The 20,701-nt window shown below is 37.7% G+C and overlaps 1 protein-coding gene across 1 annotated transcript; it reads right to left on the bottom strand.

The window, feature by feature from the left end:
• Positions 1 to 9,555: 9,555 nt before the first annotated feature.
• On the bottom strand, positions 9,556 to 19,916 carry LOC150076186 (uncharacterized). The gene is made up of 7 exons (XM_090387740.1): positions 19,835 to 19,916; positions 17,407 to 17,462; positions 15,511 to 15,582; positions 14,994 to 15,026; positions 13,832 to 13,867; positions 12,527 to 12,562; positions 9,556 to 9,663 (listed from the first exon to the last, which is right to left on the bottom strand). Exons 1-7 carry the CDS (start codon positions 19,914 to 19,916, stop codon positions 9,640 to 9,642), a joined length of 339 nt encoding a protein of 112 aa, XP_090243866.1. The 3' UTR covers positions 9,556 to 9,639.
• Between the last annotated feature and the right edge of the window lie 785 nt (positions 19,917 to 20,701).

Raw genomic sequence — 20,701 nt, 5'->3', positions numbered from 1 at the left:
AGATTTCCCAGTAGGCTGACGGGTTGCAAGTAACAACTGGTTATTATGGTGATGAAACGTTGTCATACCAGTGTGTTTGAATGAAATGAGCGGTCCAGAGACGGGCTTCAGAATGTTCGGGATCACCCAATAAGTGAGCTCGTCAACCTCTCGAAATGAAAAAAGGGTTCCTAAAGCTCGGGAAACTGTGGCAAGGGATCGTCGTTTTGCCCTCAGAATGATGGCTCATAAGTTGGATATGAATGAGGAGGCAATTCGTCAAAGGAAAGTGACACCTTGCGAAGACTTCATCCAGACTTGCCAAGACAATTCTAATTTCCTTGACTGTATTGTCGCTGGAGATGACTGTTGGGCGATACAGTACAACCCAGAGACGAAGTATCAGAGTATGCAGTGGACTTAAAAATCATCACCAAGGCCCATAAAAGTTCGTTTACAGAATTCCAGGATAAAGACGAGGCTGGACGACAAGTAATTTTTACCTGGAGAGAGAGAGAGAAAGAGAGCGAATGCTGCTGCGTTCTACGTACAGGTGCTTCAAAGACTACTGCAGTGCATTTTCTGAATTTCGGGAGGAAGATAGCTAGTTTTCGATGCAAAACAATGCCTTGGCTCATCACTTGTTATGAAGACATTTGTGACAAAACATTTACCTTGTTCTCCCAATCAAGAATCAGTGGACGTCTTCTTTTCGGAGGTGAAAACTATCCTCAAAGAAAGGAGATTTCAGAACGTTGCGAACATAAAGAAAAACGTAACTTGCCAACTGAATATTCTCTCTTTGGACGCCTTCGTTGACTCTTTTCAGAATTTTTTAGAACAGTGTAATAAGTAAGTACATTCAATCAGGTTATGAGTATTTAATAAAAAAATTAAACCAACTTTGAACTCCTTCACTTTATGTTCTTTTTATTGCACCAGTCCGGGAACTTTATTGTCACGCCTCATATGTGTTATTTTTCAGTGACTTGACAATATTGAAATGCTTAGAACATATCATACCGTATTTTTCAGAAGAATATAAAATCTGTGGCGTAATTGTATCCCTTAGAATGTCCCACAATTTGAAGTTCTGCGTCAATATTCATGTTTTTCTTTCCCCCTCTCCTCCTTAGTCTGGGCGGAAAAGGATCAGGTTCGAATCGCGTCAATGATACAAGGAACATTTATGGACTTATTTCACTCCATGGTAGATGCGTTAATCAGCCTCATGGGCAGCAAGATTAACACCCCCTCTCCCCAAGAAACTCCAGATTTTCGTCCAGCAAAAAGACAAACCGACTGGAGAACTCACGAAATTTATGGACATAATGGAAGTGGGTGGATGAGGTTTTTTTCGGGTAACCCTGATATGATTTTATTTTTACCAATCGTAAAAAATAACCATTTCAGACATCAGTCATGGAGAACAGCGCGAACAAGATGAATACAAATCACGAAAATGGTTTAAATTATGTTCAGGTAATTGCAGAAACATCACAAAAAAGCAGAATTAGTCCGATAAGCAATATCAACCCACTGCAGGATGGAAGCTTCCTCAACAATTCATGCTGAGGGAAATGGACCATAATCTGCCACGCTGGTCCACTGCGGGTTGGCAGATCGACCGTATTCAGCAGTCAGGGGCTTGAACTCCGGTCTACTCAACGAGCGTGTGCTACTGCACTCCTGCTCCTGACCATAGTGTGCATAGTGTGAGGGTCAGGCGCAGGTGGCACCTGACCCTACCATCTGCGCCATATGTACGCTGTGAAGAAATACAGAACTACTGTAAATGCCAGAAAAGTGTTGTCTGTTGTATATGACATATTGCGTTAGGTTCTGTTGGGTGTCCTGGCATTTGGCCGCAGGGCCCCTGGTGGGACCTCACGTTGCCCGCACATACCGCTCCTGACCACTCGGCTACGGAGGCCAACAGTCATAGTAGTATTAGTATAAGTATTTGCCATATATGGCGCACGGAAGTCGTAGTCTTTTGTTGCGCCGGCCAAAATAAATTAGATAAGTACGTAAATTATCCTCTTCCCTCCAAACGTATGTATCCAGTTGACCTTGGAATTTCTTCAAACTATTGATTGTGGATTGACTGGGGTGGATTTTTGGCTGCTGTAAAGGGATAAGTAGTTTTAGCACTTTTACCATATTCTTAACATTAATTAACAGGCTACGTTGTGTTCTACAAAGATATTAAATAGGTTTAGTAGCGTTCGTTAGCTTATTATTATTATTTTTTTAATTTAACTAGTGATTTTTGGAAGTTACAACTCCCGGTGTTGGCGCCAGTTCCAGATAAAGGAACCACTAGGTGGTAGTGATCACAGTTTAATGTTGTGGTATTTATTTAAAGATGTAATTAACATTAAAGATACAGGAAGGGTTTTTTGCTTTCGTAAAGGTGACTACAGAGGTCTCGGACAGTTTTCAAATTCTGTACAGTGGGATCAACTGATGATGTTTAAAACAACAAATTCTAAATGGGAAGCGTTCAGGGACTTAATCTTGAAGGCTACTAGGCTTTTCATACCAACTAAGAAATACTGTTCAAAGTTCAGGCCTAAATGGATGTCGGATGAATTAATGAGGCTCCTGGGAGAGAAGAAAAATTCATGGGTGCATATAAATTATCAGGCGACACAGAAGCTATGATATACGTATATAAGCTTGTCTATAATCAAGTCACAAAGGAGGTTAGGCAGGCGAAGGCAGATTACGAGAAATCCTTGGCAAAAGATGCTAAGAAAAACAGCAAGGATTTCTTTTCTTATATAAACTCTAAAAGGAAGGGAACGAATCTGATTGGTCCGCTTGACATCGATGGTTCGACTATTGATGATCCAGCTCAGATAGCAAACAAACTGAATGAGTATTTTGCATCTACATTCACACATAAGGAGTTATTCAAGGAGGAGAATGTCAGAAGCTTATCAAACTCTGGCAGGGAGCTAAATGATTTTTAATAACTGACAACAAAGTGGAGGAGAAATTGTTTAAGTTAAATATAAAAAAGGCACTTGGGGTGGATGAAATCTATCCAGTTATATTGAAGTTAGCAAACCCTTAGCCAAAATTATGAGAGCATCATTAGATTCAGGGGAGGTCCCCATGGACTGGAGATGTGCAAATGTATCCCCCATTCACAAAGGGGGCTCAAAAAGTGACACAAATAATTATATACCTGTTAGTTTAACTTCTATTCCTGAGAAAATGATGGAGTCACTGGTTAAAGAGGGGATCACCTAGACAAGATTACAGTAATAGTTCAGACACAGCATGGGTTTGTTAAGGGGAAGTCTTGTCTAACCAATTTGATTGGATACTACGATATGGTTACAAAGGAACTGGATGCAAAAAATAATATTGACATCATATACTTTGATTCCAAGAAATCTTTTGATACTGTTGCACATGGAATATTGATGTACAAATTAGAGCCGTATGGTATTAAGGGCAAGATGCTGCAATGGATAAAGGGATAGTTGAGTTGGAGCGCGTTGAACTTCTGGGTGGACATTGTCCACCCAGAAGTTCAACGCGCTGTGCCCTTCGCTCACCACGAACATCCACTTTGCGTAATCCGTTACAGTTCTGTCAGCGAGAGGTGGTCTGACACATTTGACACCATCCTTTTGTACAGCTTAACCACGGTGGGCCGTGAGCATTTACAGAATATTTACTGTCCGTTAGTTGCTGATTTGGATTACTGGGTTGAGGTTATTATATTTCTACCTTCTTAACAGCATCTTTATTGTTACGTGTGTGTGTTTTTTTTTTTCAGTTATGCTGCTATTTACCTTTTTTGTTTTTATATATAAACTAAAGTGGCCTGAGACGGTAGGTGATATCGTTTACGTTATTCGTCCAGCCAAGTACATTTCATCATGAGTGAAATACCGGTTTTCATAACAATGGCACGTTTCACGCTATCCAAAAGCTTTAATTTCAAAGTGAGGCCACACTTGAAGAAAGAGACATGGAACTTCTAGAAAGGTTCAAAGAAGGGCGATCAGATTGGCGAAGTATGAAAATCGATATCAGTACGAAGAACCTCTTAGTGAGGACTGCAAAACTTGGCAAGTGGACATTTTATGGGGAATCTAAATCGAATCGATGGTTGGCTGCAAGGGGAGAAGGCAGAGAGTTGTGATTAATGGTCACTCTTCAGATTGGGGTTAACGTTGGTAGTCCCTCCCCCCTAAAAGAGCCGGTTTGGGACTATGTTGTTCTGATTTTCTTAAATAACTTTGACAAAAGCATATAGAGTGTGATTTTATAATTTTAAATGATAATTAAGGTCGAGAGGATGGTTAATAACCTGCGCCATCTTCAGGATGGATTGGCTAAGCTTCACGATTATCAGAAGCGTTTATCAGTCTTTAACAAGATCCATATGCATCTTCGAAATTCAGTCTTTGTCTTAAATAATAATCTTTATTCATTAGCCATCCGGTTGTATTTGAAAGATTAAAAAGCATATCAAAAATATGAAATAAACCACAAATAGATATGTGTTGCTAATCATCTATTGATCCTGTTCTCCTGTTTAATAAAATATACATTGTTAAACACGCTTCTGTGTTGTAACCAATGTTTTATTAAATAGAATAAAATTTTGAAGATGGTTGTCCATCCTTGATTTGTTCAAGGATGATTTTCCTCCTTGAAGGAATTAGGGATGGAAAACCTTGCTTAGAGGTATGGTCAGCCCACTGGTAAATGGCCGAAACAGTGCTGTCGGCTAAGAGACATTCTACCACGATGGCTATCGTTCATAAGTTGGAAACAGTCAAATCACTGACGCAAAGTCAGTCGAGTATGGAGGATGTGAAACAACCTCTTTTTTTTTTTTTTGTAAAAAATTCTACAGCTTAGCAACACGACAGGGTGGAGCACTATTCTGATGGAATCGTATGTGATTCCATGAGGGCAATGTGGATGCTTCTTCTGAAATGTTGAGAGAAACTTTTCCACCAGAATCTCTTCATACGAATTTCCTGTCACTCTTCTCATGTAAACACAATGTGCAAGAATTATTTCTTCAATGTCCCAAAAACCAATAACCATTGTTTTATCCTCATTTTCAGCAACACAGAATATTTTAGGAGGCGGTGTTTCGGCTTTGTTCCATTTGGCAGACTGGCGCTTAGTTTCAGGATTTAACAGCTGAAGAATCTATGTCTCATCCATTATTAAATCCGATGAGAAGAAACAATCATTCATTGAAGCATCTCTATTAAGCACTGCTTCACACAACTTAACAAGAATGTTTGTTTCTTTATGAGAAAACTGCTGTGTAACCCACCAGGTTGGCATTTTGCTCATTTTGAGACCTTCATGAAGAATGATATGCCAGAGCCAATAAAAATGCCTACAGCTGTGCATCTGTTGCAGTTCCATCCGCTGTTGACTTCCTGTTGCTCAAAATAATTTTCTCCTTCAATAGGATTGTTGGTCTCAGAAAGGCTAGTTCCAGATCTTGGTTGATGAGCTTCGTTCTTGGACGACTTACATCCTTCACGAAACTTTTACACCCAGCAACGCACAAATAGCACAATCATGACGCGGTCAGGACAAACTTTGGGTATTTTCCAATGAATTTTAATAGGAGTTTTCCCGTTTAATGCAAATAACAGATAATTACAGGTGGTTTTGATTACTGAAAATTGAAGATGACATACTACGCTGTTTGAAGCTCTGCAGTCGATGTGCCATGTGTCGTGCTGCCATCAGTTGACAGCATTCTAATGTCCCTTAAATTTTTAAAGTAGTCGCTATCATACACTTTGATTATTATTATTATTTTTAAATCAATTTGAAGACCTAATAACTTGAACGCGCCTTGTAAATTGAACTAATTTTAATTGTTAATTGAGAACTGTGTCTTTATGAATATAGTTTCGTCTCAAGTTGTTTACAGCATTCATTTACACGAATTTTGCAGCTTTGTTAGTAAACACTTTGAAAGGACAGCTGATAAAAATTATGGATATTAATCCCCGACTTACATTTTACTACTTGCTGATATTTTGTGGATGTAAAAGTAAAATGTTAAACGTATCGTTTAGTAACTTCTTCGATTTAGTAACTTCTCCACGACGTTATGGTGGAGAGGCCTGTAGAAGCTTTTGATCATCGCTCACTTAAGTACCTCTTGGCTCAACCTTGGGACAATCGTTTGGACCTAGAAGATCTCAACAGATATATTAAATTTCACCTTATGGGTTCCGAAGTGGCTGTTCAGCACTTGGAGGCGGTGCCTTGGTTCGTCAGCCAGAATCTTCTTATATTCAGAGCAGGAGACGAGAGAGGAAAAGAGAGTATGCTCTTTTCGAACGCCTCTATTATCGAAATCGAAAGAGGTGTGCTCTGAACATTCTAGATCCGGCAAAAATTTCTGATAATGCTGTTGATCCTAAGGATTCCTAGATTTTCGGCACAATATGTTCTGTGCTGACACTACTGATGCTATGGATGTTGTGTTTTCATCCTCTGATTAAGAAGACAGTGTGCTCTGCAATTCTATTTAGGTTCTTGAGCTCAGAGAGGCATTACCATTGATGACGACTAGCCCCGAGCCAGATGAGGTAACAATTGCGTAGTGTCCCTAAAGTGATTCTCCAGGATCTACTGCATCTTTTCTTGTGGATAGACTGTCTCCTGTCAGTCTTGTACGATGCTTATGCCATCTTTATTCCGTAAAAGAAAAATGCAAGTGAACCATCGGAATTCGGGCCTATAACTGTGGCATCGGCTAAATTAAGGTTATTCCACAAGGGTTTAGTAAAACGAATTTCCAAAGCTGTGACTATTGATCCTCAACAAAGAGCTTTCTTACCGGTGGATGGTGTCGCTGAAAATATATTTATCTTGGAGTCGCTGCTATTATCATCTAAAAGTTTTCATCTTGCCTCCATCGATTTAAAGAAAGCATTAGACTCTGTATCATTCAAAGCAGTCCGTGAGGTACTTGTAAGGAAGCACTTTCCTACGTCATTCATTAATTATAAGATTTCTACGCATAACAAATAGAGCTCTAAGATGAGATTTATGGGCGAATGCCAGGTCTCAAGCCTCGGAGCGGTGTGCAGCAGGGAGACCCTTTGTCCCCATTATTGTTTAATCTAATGTTAGATATGCTGATTAAGTATCTCCCTGCTTACTTTAGTTTCGATCTTGGCTCTGTCAAGGTTAATGCCTTGGCATTCGCTGATGATCTCGTTCTAGCAGCGTCAACGTCCTCCTGACTTCAGAATTTATTAGATTGTGCTGCTCAGTTTTTCAGAAAAAGAGGACTTCAGGTGAATATCTCTAAGTCCTGGACTTTGTCCCTGGTCCCTACCGGTAAAGGAAAAAAGCTGAAAGTGGCTGCAGCTTCTTAATTGGTGACTATTGCCTTCCAGACGGCAGTATAACATCTACATGGCGGTACCTTGGTGTGGAGTTCACTTCATCAGTTAGGGCGACAGCGGGTGCCTCCCTGGTTGACCTGTTGGTGAAATTTAAAACAGTTCCTTTGAAACCCCAGCAGAGGCTTTTCATCCTCGGGACCTATTTAATACTTCGGCTATATCACAGTTGGTCCTGGGGAGAGTAACCGCTGCTAGCCGTAATGCTCTAGAGTCCCAAGTGAGGTCATCATATTTATGCAGACATCGCGGAGGGGGGTTCTTGGAATACTGTCCCTTAGATGGACCATTCCCCTCCTGAAAAGAAATAGGCTGAAGAAGCTACAGTTCTCCCCTTCGGCTTTGACTAGAGAGCTAGCTAACTGTGTCATATACAAAATGAGTTAAGTAACATCAAGAGGCTGCAATGTGATGGTAGTCTTACTTGAAAGTAAGGCGTCGGTGAAAGGGCGGTGGAGCCGTCTCTTGCATGTATCCTTCGATGACGCTTGCTTACATGAGTCGGGAAAAGTCCGATCTCAGCATCAATAGGTGGGCGATGGAACCAAGTTGTTGTCCGGCCATGCATATGTAGACCTTATAAGAACAAGGATTAACGCTCTCCCTTTTGTGTGCAAGAGATGGTTCACTGTTCCTGTTAGATGCCCAGATAGTAGGCATAAGGCAAGATCTTGAGACGTGTCATTGTATGAAGAAAAATAAATATAACAATAACTTAAGTCTCAAAGAAGTAATAGCCCAAGAATTTGGTAGACAGCCTATTGTCTCTACAATAACCTTATCGTATAAGGGTGTCTGGTGCAAGATTTCGGCATCAGTATTTCAATAAATGGGCATTACCACTGCTGACAAAGATAATTGCGGTCAGGGCGCTTCAGGGGACGTTGAGCTGCTCGAGGGCTCATCAGCGGATTACCATGGTCCGCCGTCGATGACCTCTCATGTCGGTAGATTGAAAGGCACCTATGTAAAGGATAAACCTTCTGCAAGAATAAGGGAATAAAGTAATAAAATATAGTAAAATATCGTTTAGTAACTTCTTCGAACCTTGAATATTTCGGCAAACGTTAACTTCATGTTCCGGCCCCATCATGCAGTTCAGAAAAATTTACAGACCAACCATGTTTTATTAGTTTGTAGATTTTGATAGTTCGCTTTTATTTCAATGCTCTGTAAGGAAAAGCATAAAGTAAACTTCACACATAAAACAGTGGAATTTATTTAAAAAAACAAATTTGGTATTTTGCCGGTGATTAATTGGACTAACGAAATACCCCCTCTAACTTTTCCCCATGGTAGCCAAATTTCCTCGACATCAATCTCATCAAACATTTGTGGAATAAGGTGGAACGCAGCATCTGCCATTCACACACCAATGCCTCTCTCCAGGATGTCCTTCTGTCCAGCTAGTACAGGATATCTGAGGGCACATTCTGCGGTCTCATGGAGTCGATGCCACGACGGGTGCAAGAGGTTATCACGACGAATGGTGGCCTAATACGCTCTTAAATAGTGGTAGGTGGTCATAATATTTTATAAATTGGTAAGGTTTTATAAAACTTTACACCAAACATGTTTTCTGAATGACAGGCGTTCGATTTTATGAGGTATAGCTTTAACTTTTCAATTTATATTATCGTAAAACCTTCTAGAATCATCTACAATCTTCTATAATATTAAAACAATGTTCCTAGAATATTCTAGAATCATCTATAATGTTCCACCACAATCAGGAATCTTCTACACCTTTCTAGAATATTCTCGGAAATTCTAGAAATATCTTAAATATTTCTTAAAATATTATTTCAGTATTTTTTTTTTCTTTTGATAATAGAAAATATTTTAATAAAAATTCGTAAAAAAGTTGGTCCTATTTTAATAAAAAAAACTTGGAAAAATTAAGAATAATGAAATGTGATTCTGAACTTTTAAGCTGGTGTATGTTTATTATTTAAAGCATCGTGTTTATTCGATTAGACTCTTTGATATCATACCGCCTTACAAAAAATAAAATAAATAAAAAATAACCCTAGACAGAAACTTTTCTTTTAAAGTTAATTATAAATATTATCAATTATTTTAGAAATGAAGTCGGTATTTATTGAGACATGTTTCTTTTTTTTCAATGAAGATTTTATTGTTCCATAATTTGGCTACATCAGTCTGTCAAGTTGGCGCTCCTCTTCGCACTTATCGTGTAAGACAAAAGGACACTTATTCAACCAATTAAATCCATTCACTTAAGTGCTAATAAGCATCTCTGTAAAAATAGAGTAATATAATATAGCAGTCAGTATTTTTCATTCGATGGGTTGAATGAACTTGTAAATACAATAAGTTCATTGCATTTATAAGTTCAATTGTATTGATCAATTCATTGAGTTGAGCCCATGTGGGATGGGCTTGAGACCTCACTAGGGTGGAAATCAAAACAGCAACCAAAATAAAATGCAAATTAAACTAAATAATAACGTTTTTATCTACTCCCTCCCACAACTGTTATGTGACCAATAATACATTGATCAATTAGATTGTTAATCAATTAGATTGTCAAGTGACCAAAAAAGTTACTTTTCATTTGGGGAGGGGGAGAATGAAGTTCCACACTGGTAGCTTTTACATGCGTCTACACAGAATAGTACAATTATATAACATAAGAATCTTTCTTAAGGCTTTTCTGCCACTATGCACAAATAGCTAATCAACCAAGAAACAATTACAATATGCAACAGAGCAATCATTACAAAACATGTACAGTGATGCATCTACTCCCATTCTCACATACTGTGTAGAAATATGACAGAAACCCGTAAACCACACACATAAAATTCCCCTCTCTCTCTCTCTCTCTCTCTTGGATATTGGATCCTCAGATAGCTAAACTGGAAATTAGGATTTCCAGTCACAATATACAGCCAGAAAATAAACAGCAACCTGAAGTTCAATCTCTTGTTGCATCTACTCGTTAGTCGAAATGGTAGTTTCTCCCAATGTTACAACCACAGGCACTGCAAAGCCATTCATCAGAACACAAGGACCAGGAAACTCTACATCTCCTGAACAGACTCCAACAAATGGACAAGTTATTCCCCAGCTCTTCTCTTCAACTAATTAATCAACACAGAATCGACTGTCGCAAGTTTGTCTCTAACAAAGCCTAGAGAAATTTTGAACCGTGGTGTCACAATAAATTCCCACTGTTCAAAACAATAGTCTTCTCTATACTGCTAAGAAAACTTTCGCCGCAAAACTCAATAGTAATAGTCCTGCCTGAGAGATCGCTAATTACCCGCCCGCTTAAAATCTGACCACCTTCCACATTTCTATTACTTCTGATCATTAAAAGAAAATTTTGAAGGAAGGAAGGGCAAAAGTTTGACAGCCGTGCATGCCTTGTTTTCCAAGGGTACTATCCATCCTAGAGAATTCTATGCTGCTGGATGTAGTAGTCTTACATTAATTGTAGATTTGTGTACGAATAGAGGGGTGGACGCTTAAGTCGGGAAGATTGCTTAATCTCTGAAATAACACCAGCGTACAGTCTTTAAGAAGGGGAAGGTGATCTGACAGAAGAACTTACAGTATGAGAGAAGTTTTAATTTTCTCCCATAACTGGATCACGCTCATTGATCGAGTCTTACATTAAATGGGCTGCCTGATTAGCATCAGCATTAATTCTACAAAGAAAGTGCTTTCCTGATTTCACCTGATGAGAATTTAGAATGGATGATAACTTAACTGCGGAGATAATATGATTTCACAAATCATATTATCTCTGCAGATGTCACTTACATATGATTTAACAAATCATATGTAAGTGATATCTGAATGAGTTTTTGTGGAAAATGTCGGTATTCGAATGACCAAACTCTAGTAAGCAGAAGTTTTCAGTATCTGCCAAAAACAAACGCTCAAGCTCGACCAAAAAGGGACCATCCGGTTCTGCCTATGACCATAGCAAAACTGCTGCCCAACCACCTTGTTTGGGAAGGGTGTATTTATTTTATTCACGATCCCTCAATTAACAGCAGTCTATAACCATGATGTATTTATTCCAGTGATCTGAAACATGTCCAAAAGTGAAATCCATGAACGATTTTTGTTGAATATACAACATAAATCATTTTTATTTTAACTGGGTGATGATCGAAGATCTGAAAAAAAAAATCCTTCTTGATCAGTCTATAAGTAAAAAATGTTGATAAGTATTTTCCAAATTCAGTTGTCATCTTAAATAATAATATTCTTTCACCGTCCATCTAAATGTACCAATCAAATGATTACAAGGCATATTGAAAATTTAAAGTAAACCACAAATAATGATTAAACGAAAATCAAGTAAAAAATAGTTATTCAACTACTAAGCTATTGATTCCTCGTTTCATGTTTAATTAAATTCACTCATGAGCTAAAACATTACCACCACTCTAGTTAGGAAAGGACGCTACGTGGTTTTTTTTTTCCATTGTTCATTGAGTTTTGCCCTACACCGTGACCATGTATCCAGATGGCAGTCAACTCTCTTAACACCGCCTGTCACAAAGCAAGCCCGCATTGTACAGGAATGGTTCGAAGATCTTGTTGAAACATTTCAGATGTTCCCCTGGCAGCCAATCTCTCTCGATATCCATCCCATTGAACATTTAGGGGATGCGGTGGAAACCAGCATTCGCCAGTCGACACCAGTGCCTCGTTCCATTGTAGAACTCCAGGACGCCCAGCTGGTCCAGGAACTCGAGGACACCTTCCGCGGTCTCGTGAAGTCGATGTCACTCCGAATGAAAGTGGTTGTCACAGCGAAAAGCGACCCAACACGCTATTAGATAGGTGGTCATAATGTTTTGTCTCATATGTGTACCTTTTGTCGAATCCTTCTTCAGTGTTGCAACCACTCTTTAAAAATCCATTTTTTTAAACGCGATAAAATTTTAAAAGGGATTCTTCTCTGTGATTCCTTCAAGGTTTTATTATCATTAATATTACTGTTGTTGCAAGCAAAGTAAAATATTAACAGAACTTATTCCGCAGCTAAAAACATTCATTCAGTATTACTTAGCTATGTTAGCGCAAAGCGGGTAAGCTTAAAATTAAAAGTATTCAAACTAACAAAAACAAATACTTACAAATGCTTCTATACAGCTCCTTTGTCCTTCTGCGGGCTGTAAGTAAAGGCATAAATTAATTTCATACGCATAAAATAATGAATTTCACTTAATTAATAAAAAAGTAATAAAGACGTAGTTGGGCAGAAGGATGTGGACATTCGAACATCGCAATTGGAGTGACGAGGAATGGCGCTATTCGATTTCAGAGATGTGTCCAGGCAAAGCCTGTAGTTCAATTATTCAATTCTCGATGGAGCCTATTGTGGCTTAAAAGATTAAAATAATCAATTAAGCATTTAAAAGTTAGTTAAATATTAAACTTAGTATTATAATGGCTAACTGATACAAGCAAGCGGAATTGTTGTGCATCTTCAAAAAAAAAAGTGAAAAAGAAATAAAATCTGTCATTCCTATGGTAGATTTTATTTAATTATCTACCTTGTCCCCTGAGTGATACTCCTAAAACCCAACTAAACAACAACCAACCACAGGAACGCTGTTTTATGGATGTTATTTGGTTATTGAACCAATTTCGAGTCTCAGTCGTCCGTGAAAACCCCAACAGGGCTCCAGTTTATTAGATATTCATACATCCGAGTCTGACGCTGACTTACCATGCCATATTCAAAGCCACTTTTGTCTTTTGTCTTGTCCATTTTTGCTCTGAATTGCTTCCCTGTCTGTCCACCTTCTTCATGTCAGATTGTACGAACAAGTGATTCCGTTACTGCAGAAGCCGCTCAATGTTTCTAAAATAGTAATTTAACCAATAGCATCTCTAGCGAAACAATAAATTAAAATGTTCGTTGCTTCAATAGTAAATCAAAGTTCGGTTCTTTCTCCACTCTTTTACTTTTGTACATTAATATCTTCCATTGTATCTGTTTCTGTTGCATACCTCTTATACAGATACTTCCATGGGCACTGTTCTGAATTGGCTTGTATATTTCCCACTCTCTCTTCCAGTCCGACATGTGCTGCACCCAGTCAGCATCCCTTTTATTGTCCAACTTCATGCCCACAGAACCAACTTTTCTTCTTCCTCATTTATTCCTTCAACTTCCGTTTTCTGGCACAACCTTCCTTTATACGTATTTCCTGAAAATTACAATCTAAAGAAATTAAAGTCTAAGTCAACCAATACCTTCTTTCGTCTTCTCACCCTTCAACCGACGCACGGTACTAACTACTATATGTTCTGATACCTTTCGTGTTTGGGATTTTCACAAAAAAAATTAGAATACAGTTTCGAGTCACTAAAACCTTTTTAAAAAGCATTATATAACTTCAAATCGCATGATAAAAATGTCGTTTGAAACTTACCAAGGATGCATATTTCTTTACGGAATAAGTGAGCAGCTAAATGAAAAAAAAGAAAGAACGTAGATATTAAAAGCAAAGCTCAACGAGAAAAAAGATATACATATATAGATAAATAAAAATATTTCACAGGATTAATTTGATTTTTGCATAAGTGTCTTGAGAATTTAATGAGCGCCCAATCAGAAACCTGAATGGGGAAGAAATTTTCCAAGGGCCAGTTCTTCTAAGTAAGATATCATTACACTCTTCTTTTTGGTGGCATTCTGGATAAACAATCCAAGGCAGGTCCATCATCTGGGGATATTTCAAGAAGCACGAAAAAACCTATGGTATGTCCTACGTCCATCTCCTATTTCCTCATATTGAGACAGGATCGAATCCTGTCTCAGTAGGAGGAACTATTATCGTTTTTTTGCATGGTTTTCTCCTAGAAATGGTGGGAAAAGTGAAAATGTGCTTCTGTTCAATGGAGATGGAGTATGCACAAAGTTGGAGGAAACTGAAAAGCTATCATTCTACTAAGCCTAATTGAATCGCATTTTGTCCAGCTAAAGAAACCATGCAGCGAACCTTGCAATTGTTGCTTGAGGTTGAATCGTGCAAACAGCTAATTTCCCAGTGTGAAACTGTTCAGGAAATGTTCAGTTTCCCTCAGACGCGGTACACCTTAGTGTACCGCGTCTGAGGGAAAAACAACACCTTTTAAAGCAACACCTTTCTTGCTATCCTTGTTGATTAATCGGTAGTTCCAACAGAACCATGAACGTATCATATCATCACATAGCCATGAGTAATATATAGCGCTTTTGTGCAGTATACGTGTACAAGGATTTGTTCATGGACTGATCTGCACGTTGCACGGGGTTAAAAACAAGGAATAATTCACGGGAAGTTACAATTGCGTGTCGTGAAACCTTTCATATGATTATAGTTTCTTTTTACGGTCTAGTTGAGTGTAAGGTTTTTGCATGCTAGAGATTAAGGCACTATCATGAATTTATTTTACAACAGGACGGTTTGATTTCTGATTTATAACACGATTCAGGGATAGCAGTAGAAAATACTGTAGCTTCGTATCTTTGAAAATAGCATACCATTTTTTTACAGAAACAAAACATTCACAACTTCACAGAATTAATGAATAAAACATTTTTATACCTACCTTTGGGAATGTGAGTTTGTCTTTGTATTCGCCCTGCAAAGAAATCCGAAAAATGTACTTATTGAACTATATGAACGAGTGTCTTTATAGAAATTCTAGAGTTATTATTTTAATAAAATCTTTTATGACTGCTAAACCAGAATGCAAACTCAGCAATCTTAACTTTTATTTATGTTTAGTTCTTTGAAAATTCCTCAATAAATATGTAAAATTTCGCTGAGTCTTTAAAATCATAAAATCAGATATTAAGTTCGCATTCTATTTGGCAATTCCAATAAGCAATTTAAAGTCTACCGAAGAACAGAATTACGAAGTACTATTTTATTCTCAATCCGAATTTTTCCAGCATACCCAAGAAGAAATTTTCACCTTCGTAATGAAATACTTATATTCTTTAAATAAAAAATAATAATCGAAATACATAAACATTTAATCTTTTAGTCAATATACACTTTTTTATAATTCATCGTTCTATCTGGATTCAAATCTCAATCTATACAAAGCCATAAACACTTACTGCACACGCTTTGTTCAAGAGATCCGTTAGGTTTTCATATTCGAGTCCTTGTGCCTTTGTGAAATTGGCAATCTGTTAATAAGAAAAAACAATTCTCAGAAATCTGTCACAAGTAGCATAAAATTAACTGATACGAGCACTTCAACAAACGTTTACTGTTATGAGACCAGTTTTGCGTAGAAACCTTTTTTAAACAATGACAACTTTCTATTTCTCATTCGTGTTTTATAATTATAATCTGAAATATTTATTTTATATTTTAAAAATGTTACTGTGTGTCTTCAGTCCTGTCCTGATTCCCTCTCACTTTGACTAAATAAAAATAACTCGTTTCTAAACCCATTAAAATGTAAATTATGCCTTTTTTGCTCGAATCGTTCAGTTAGACCCTCTGTTTTTACAGATTATTATATTGGAAACTCTTTAATTGCAAGTACTGATACATCCAAGTACTTAGGTGTCCTATTTCGATCTGGCCTTCATCCCTCTTCCCATATTGATCATGTAAAATCTCAGACTTCCAAACTTCTTGGATTAATTAAGCATTCTTCCTCGATTTTTAAGAGTGACAAAGATATAATTCTTCTCTACAAGCAGCTTATACTTTCCATTTTTGATTATTGTGATATTATTTGGTCCGCACAACAGGAATATATTTCTCACAGGATTGAAAGAATTCAAATTCAATTCATTAAATTCTTTATGCTTTCGAAATCTCCTTGCCTTTCACCGTCGAAACTATGGAGCTCTTCGTGGCCGCTTCAGAATCGCTCCTCTTCACTTCACACGAAAATTCCATGGGTCTCTTTTTGTCTACAATGCATAAACTCCATTATCGATTCTCCATCTCTTCTTAAACAAATAGCTTTCTTTATATCCCTCTTGAATTCTCGTTATAAAACCAATTTCTAATGTATTCATTATTATTATTATTATTATTATTATTATTATTATTATTATTACTGTTGTTATACTTGTATTATTTCTCCCTGATGGAGGTTCCACTCCGTGACAGGTACTGGTACCAAATGCCAAATGTACTTGTACCAATGGGTGATTGTTATGTCTGGTGTTGTTTTTGGTCGAGGAGCTCTCTGACTATCCTCCAGGTGTTCAAGATTGCGATTTTCTGGAGTTCCTTGTAGGTGTTTCTGGAAGGCCTATTTCTGCTAGGCAATACATGTTATATATAGGTTATATAGGGTCCTATAATATGTTCGACATTTGTTCCAAACACTACTGAAACGCCTTATATACATACTATCCTGCCAAAAAATGTATTAGGATACCCCATCCAATGGTTATCAGTCCCCAAGAGATATATGCAACACAGAAAGGGGTTTTAAAGTGCGCATGCAATATAAAAGATATCACAAACAAGAGCACGAATTTCAGCAAGGTCCCTACGATAGTTCATTGAGGTTTTAATCATTGGATGCCACATTATCAATGTGTCAACCACGCATTAAAAACTCGTAATGCCAACCATAGACGATGTAGTGAAAACATGGAAGAAAGAGAGAGAGAAAGAGGGATGCAGTGTACGCAATCAGGTAGGCCCTATCGAATACTTTTGGGATGGAAATTCCAGATCAGGGCGCGACTGTTCTACAAAGCACAAAGCAATTACCAATTGTATTGAAGCAGGACTGAGCCCAGTAGCTACCTGCTACAAATAATTGGTTGATATTGTTCTACGACTGGTCAATATTGCATTGGGGCGAAAGGTAGGCCTACAGTAATTAATTGCTCAATAAAACTCAAAATGTGATGTTTTTTTGGTATGACAGTGTACATAAATGTTATAAAGTTTAATAAATCTGTAGCTGAGCCGCTGATGCCAGTGATACATTTATAAATATCAATAAATAGTAATAAAATAAATTATTTAATTACCTGGTCTTGAATACTTTTGCAACACTCGACAGCACTTTGCTTGTTTTCGTCACTTGCTAAATATAAGAATTAAATAGAGATCATTAGTTTAAGGGAGAGGAAATGTTGATTTGCAAGAGTTCTACGAGAATGAATCAGATGAAAATGAAAAGACTAGGACTTGAAGAAGACGAATTGAGCGACTCCATGGTTATGCTCCATGGTTTTTGCTCAGCAAAAACCATGATCGCATTAAGGATATGCGCGAGCAGTAAATTTAGAGTTTTCTCATGGATATGCGTCCTCCATAGTGACATTTTGCCAAACAGGAAGATCTGCTCAAAATCGATACGAAGATCCTAAGATGATCTAACAGCAACTACAAAAGGGACAGTCTTTTAACGTCTAATGCCCTTCGACATTAGATGTTACGCAGCTGCAGAAATTACTTGAACAATAGGGAAGATCAGGGTCAGTTGTAACAATTTTTGCTTTTATTTCTGTTAACGAAGTTACAAAGAAATCTACAAGAAAGATTGCTTCTCTTGTGATTGCAGCTAGGCCTTTAAAAAAACTTAAATCTTTATCTCGCAGTTTCATTCTGTCAAACATTTCGCTAAAATTTTCAATAATGGTGGAAATTAACTCCTATATGTAGGATGAGAAATACGAAGAGTTATAGTTAAACCCAGTCACTTTATTAACGTGTGCCTTGTGGGCACGCATTAAACCTCATTTTCATCTGAATCGCACTCGTATATGAATCTTAATGTTTTGAATTAGACGCTCCATTGTAACACAAATTTAAAAAATCAACATGCCATAGAGTTTTCTAGTAGAACAACAGAACATTTTTATTCCTCAAAGGTGCGTGTAATTGTCTAAATATAATCAAATAATCATGTCAGTTTATTTTGTTCTTGTTCTAACCGTTGATCAACTACTGATTTTCGCAGTGAGTCTTATTTTTCCACTTTTACTGACGGTTTCATAAATCCAATTTACAACAGAGGGGAGATCAAACTGAACTCATTAATCGGTGTCCCATCATTATGTTCCAAGCCCTCACCAAAACTACTTCGGAAGCGTTAATTTTCAATTATTTTAGCATTTTCCTTCATCCTTTTCTCGACAGTCATCAACATATCTCAAAATTCTTCGAAACGTTTGCCCATTCACTGCGAGAATGGACAAGACGAAAGATTTAAATGACTGCGAAAGCAGAAGGAAATCGGTGTCAGACCAACGCTATCAATAATTCAGAAACTGAAACTCTGGTGGGTTTTTCAAGTACGACTGCGTCTCTGGTGTATTTAGTTTTAGTCCAATAACCAAATAACATTGAGTCAATGGCGACAGTCTAGTCAGAAACAGCTCTTTGATGCGAAGCCAAAGGAGTAGGTATGTGTTAAGCTCCAATGCTATGAGGTACTATTTTTATCTAATTGGTTTGGTGAGTTTTCGGTTTGTTGGAGGAAAAGCCCCAGTTTTCGGGAGGGAAAACCTTGCTAACCTCGCTTGAGATCGATTAACTCAGCCATATTGTGAAAAAAGCTCATAAAATTTCTTCGTGTCATCGATGGGACACGAAGAAGGAGAGGTATCGCAACGAACGACTGAAATAGGCTCAATCCTGTAAGCTAAAAACAAGAAGGTACGTTTAGAGTGCGTTCAGGAACATCAATGATGGACCTAAATGAACCATGGAAAGTTAGAAAAATGTTGGCTGGTCTGATGAATCCTTGTTCCTCTTATTTCTCGCTGATATAAAGGCCAGAATATGGCGAAAAACGCATGAGTGCATGGATTCCTGCCAGTTGTTAATAATGCACGTGGGGGGGTTGCAGAAGTGTAATAGTGTGGCGATTGTTTTTGTGGTTCATCATGAGCCCTTTGATATCAAAGAGCAACACTCGGATACCATGGGTGACTGGATTATTATTTCTGACCAAGTGCATGGTTGCAGTATACATCTGTGAATGGGTTCTTCCAAAAGAATAAAAAGACCGTAATTGTACAGAAGTGGTTCCAGGAACTTAAGACTGAATTCACCTTACTTTGATGGCCTCTCCAGTAACCATATCTCAATCTCCCTGATCATCTGTTGCATGAGGTGGAACGAGCTCTTCGGAGTACAGATCCGCAATCATCAAATTTGCAAAAACTGTGGCATGTAATTGAGTCAACACAAATTGAGTCCAATTCACGCATTTTCGACATTTCGTTGAGTCCATGCCCCGACGAATCCAGCTGTTGTGAGGAATAAAGAGGGAGGGATCGTCTATTCCATTTAGTATTTTAGGCATTGTGCCTAGAAACAATAACATAATTAATTAAACATAATAAGCAAGGTAACCTAATAACATCACCTAGTAATCTAGTAACCTAATAACCTAGTAAAATTGATAAATAACTGGTTCTATCGCAAAATACTACAAATATCACATACCGCAGATTTTCTTCCCTATATCTTCCAAGTTAAAACTCGATGCTACCAAAATAATCGCTGCTAGAATGAATAAAATCCTCATTTTCATAACTTGGACAGTAGATGTAATGAGCCCTGTCAACGTGCAATAGATATACGTAAAAGTTGTTGACATTAATTCAAAAGATCTCCACCTCCTGCCATAGAGAATTGCTTCTCGTTGTTTATTCACCTTTGTATGCCATTCTCAGGTAGATATTCTGCGAATCTTCCACTGACTTCCAATGACGTCAAATTTGCGTAAACTGAATCAACGTCGAACCAAGAGTTTCGAAATGTTTCTTTTCAAAACGTAGATGAATTTACGCAGCATTTTACTGATGTTAAGAAACATAGTGAAACATAAAGATACATTATCTTCCAAAATATGCTAGTGAGGGGAGTGCCAATGTGGCTTATGCCCTGATACTTTTTGGAAGAGAATGTACGTCTTTATAAGTGGAAGCAGTTTTGGTGAGGCTGATTAGTACACTTAGATTTTATGTCGTCATAATCCTAATTAACAAATAATACGAAATTCTAATCCCAGTATTTTTATTGCCTGCAGAAACCTTACATGCAGCCCCGGGAGCTCGATGTATTTCAATCTCTTTCAGAAGATTTTAAACTTTTTATAAGTGCACACTTAAGCAAGTTTGCTCAGATTCATTTCTGAACGTGGTGTTCCGAAGTATTGAGGAACAAACCAACTCACCGAATCGAGGTACACATGAATATTTGTACTGAAATTCAAATCTGTGATTGACAGCAACAAGTATCACATATGTAGTAGTATCGCCTTGATTATCCCCAACCGATATGCAAATAAAGATGTCTGAAGCGCACTAA

The sequence above is a fragment of the Mastigoproctus giganteus genome, chromosome 13 (assembly GCF_048544385.1).
Source record: "Mastigoproctus giganteus isolate SK-2022 chromosome 13, ASM4854438v1, whole genome shotgun sequence".
Lineage (NCBI taxonomy): Eukaryota > Metazoa > Arthropoda > Arachnida > Uropygi > Thelyphonidae > Mastigoproctus > Mastigoproctus giganteus.
This window is presented reverse-complemented; position numbering and strand designations above follow the sequence as displayed.

Excerpts from the sequence above, each read along its gene's own strand:
- LOC150076186 (XM_090387740.1), bottom strand. The coding sequence starts at position 19,916 with ATGAGGATTTTATTCATTCTAGCAGCGATTATTTTGGTAGCATCGAGT. Across the intron at positions 13,868-14,993 it reads ACAAACTCACATTCCCAAAG|CTGCTCACTTATTCCGTAAA; the intron begins GTAGGTATAAAA and ends TTTTTCATTTAG. Across the intron at positions 9,664-12,526 it reads GGAGCTGTATAGAAGCATTT|AGATGCTTATTAGCACTTAA; the intron begins GTAAGTATTTGT and ends CTATTTTTACAG.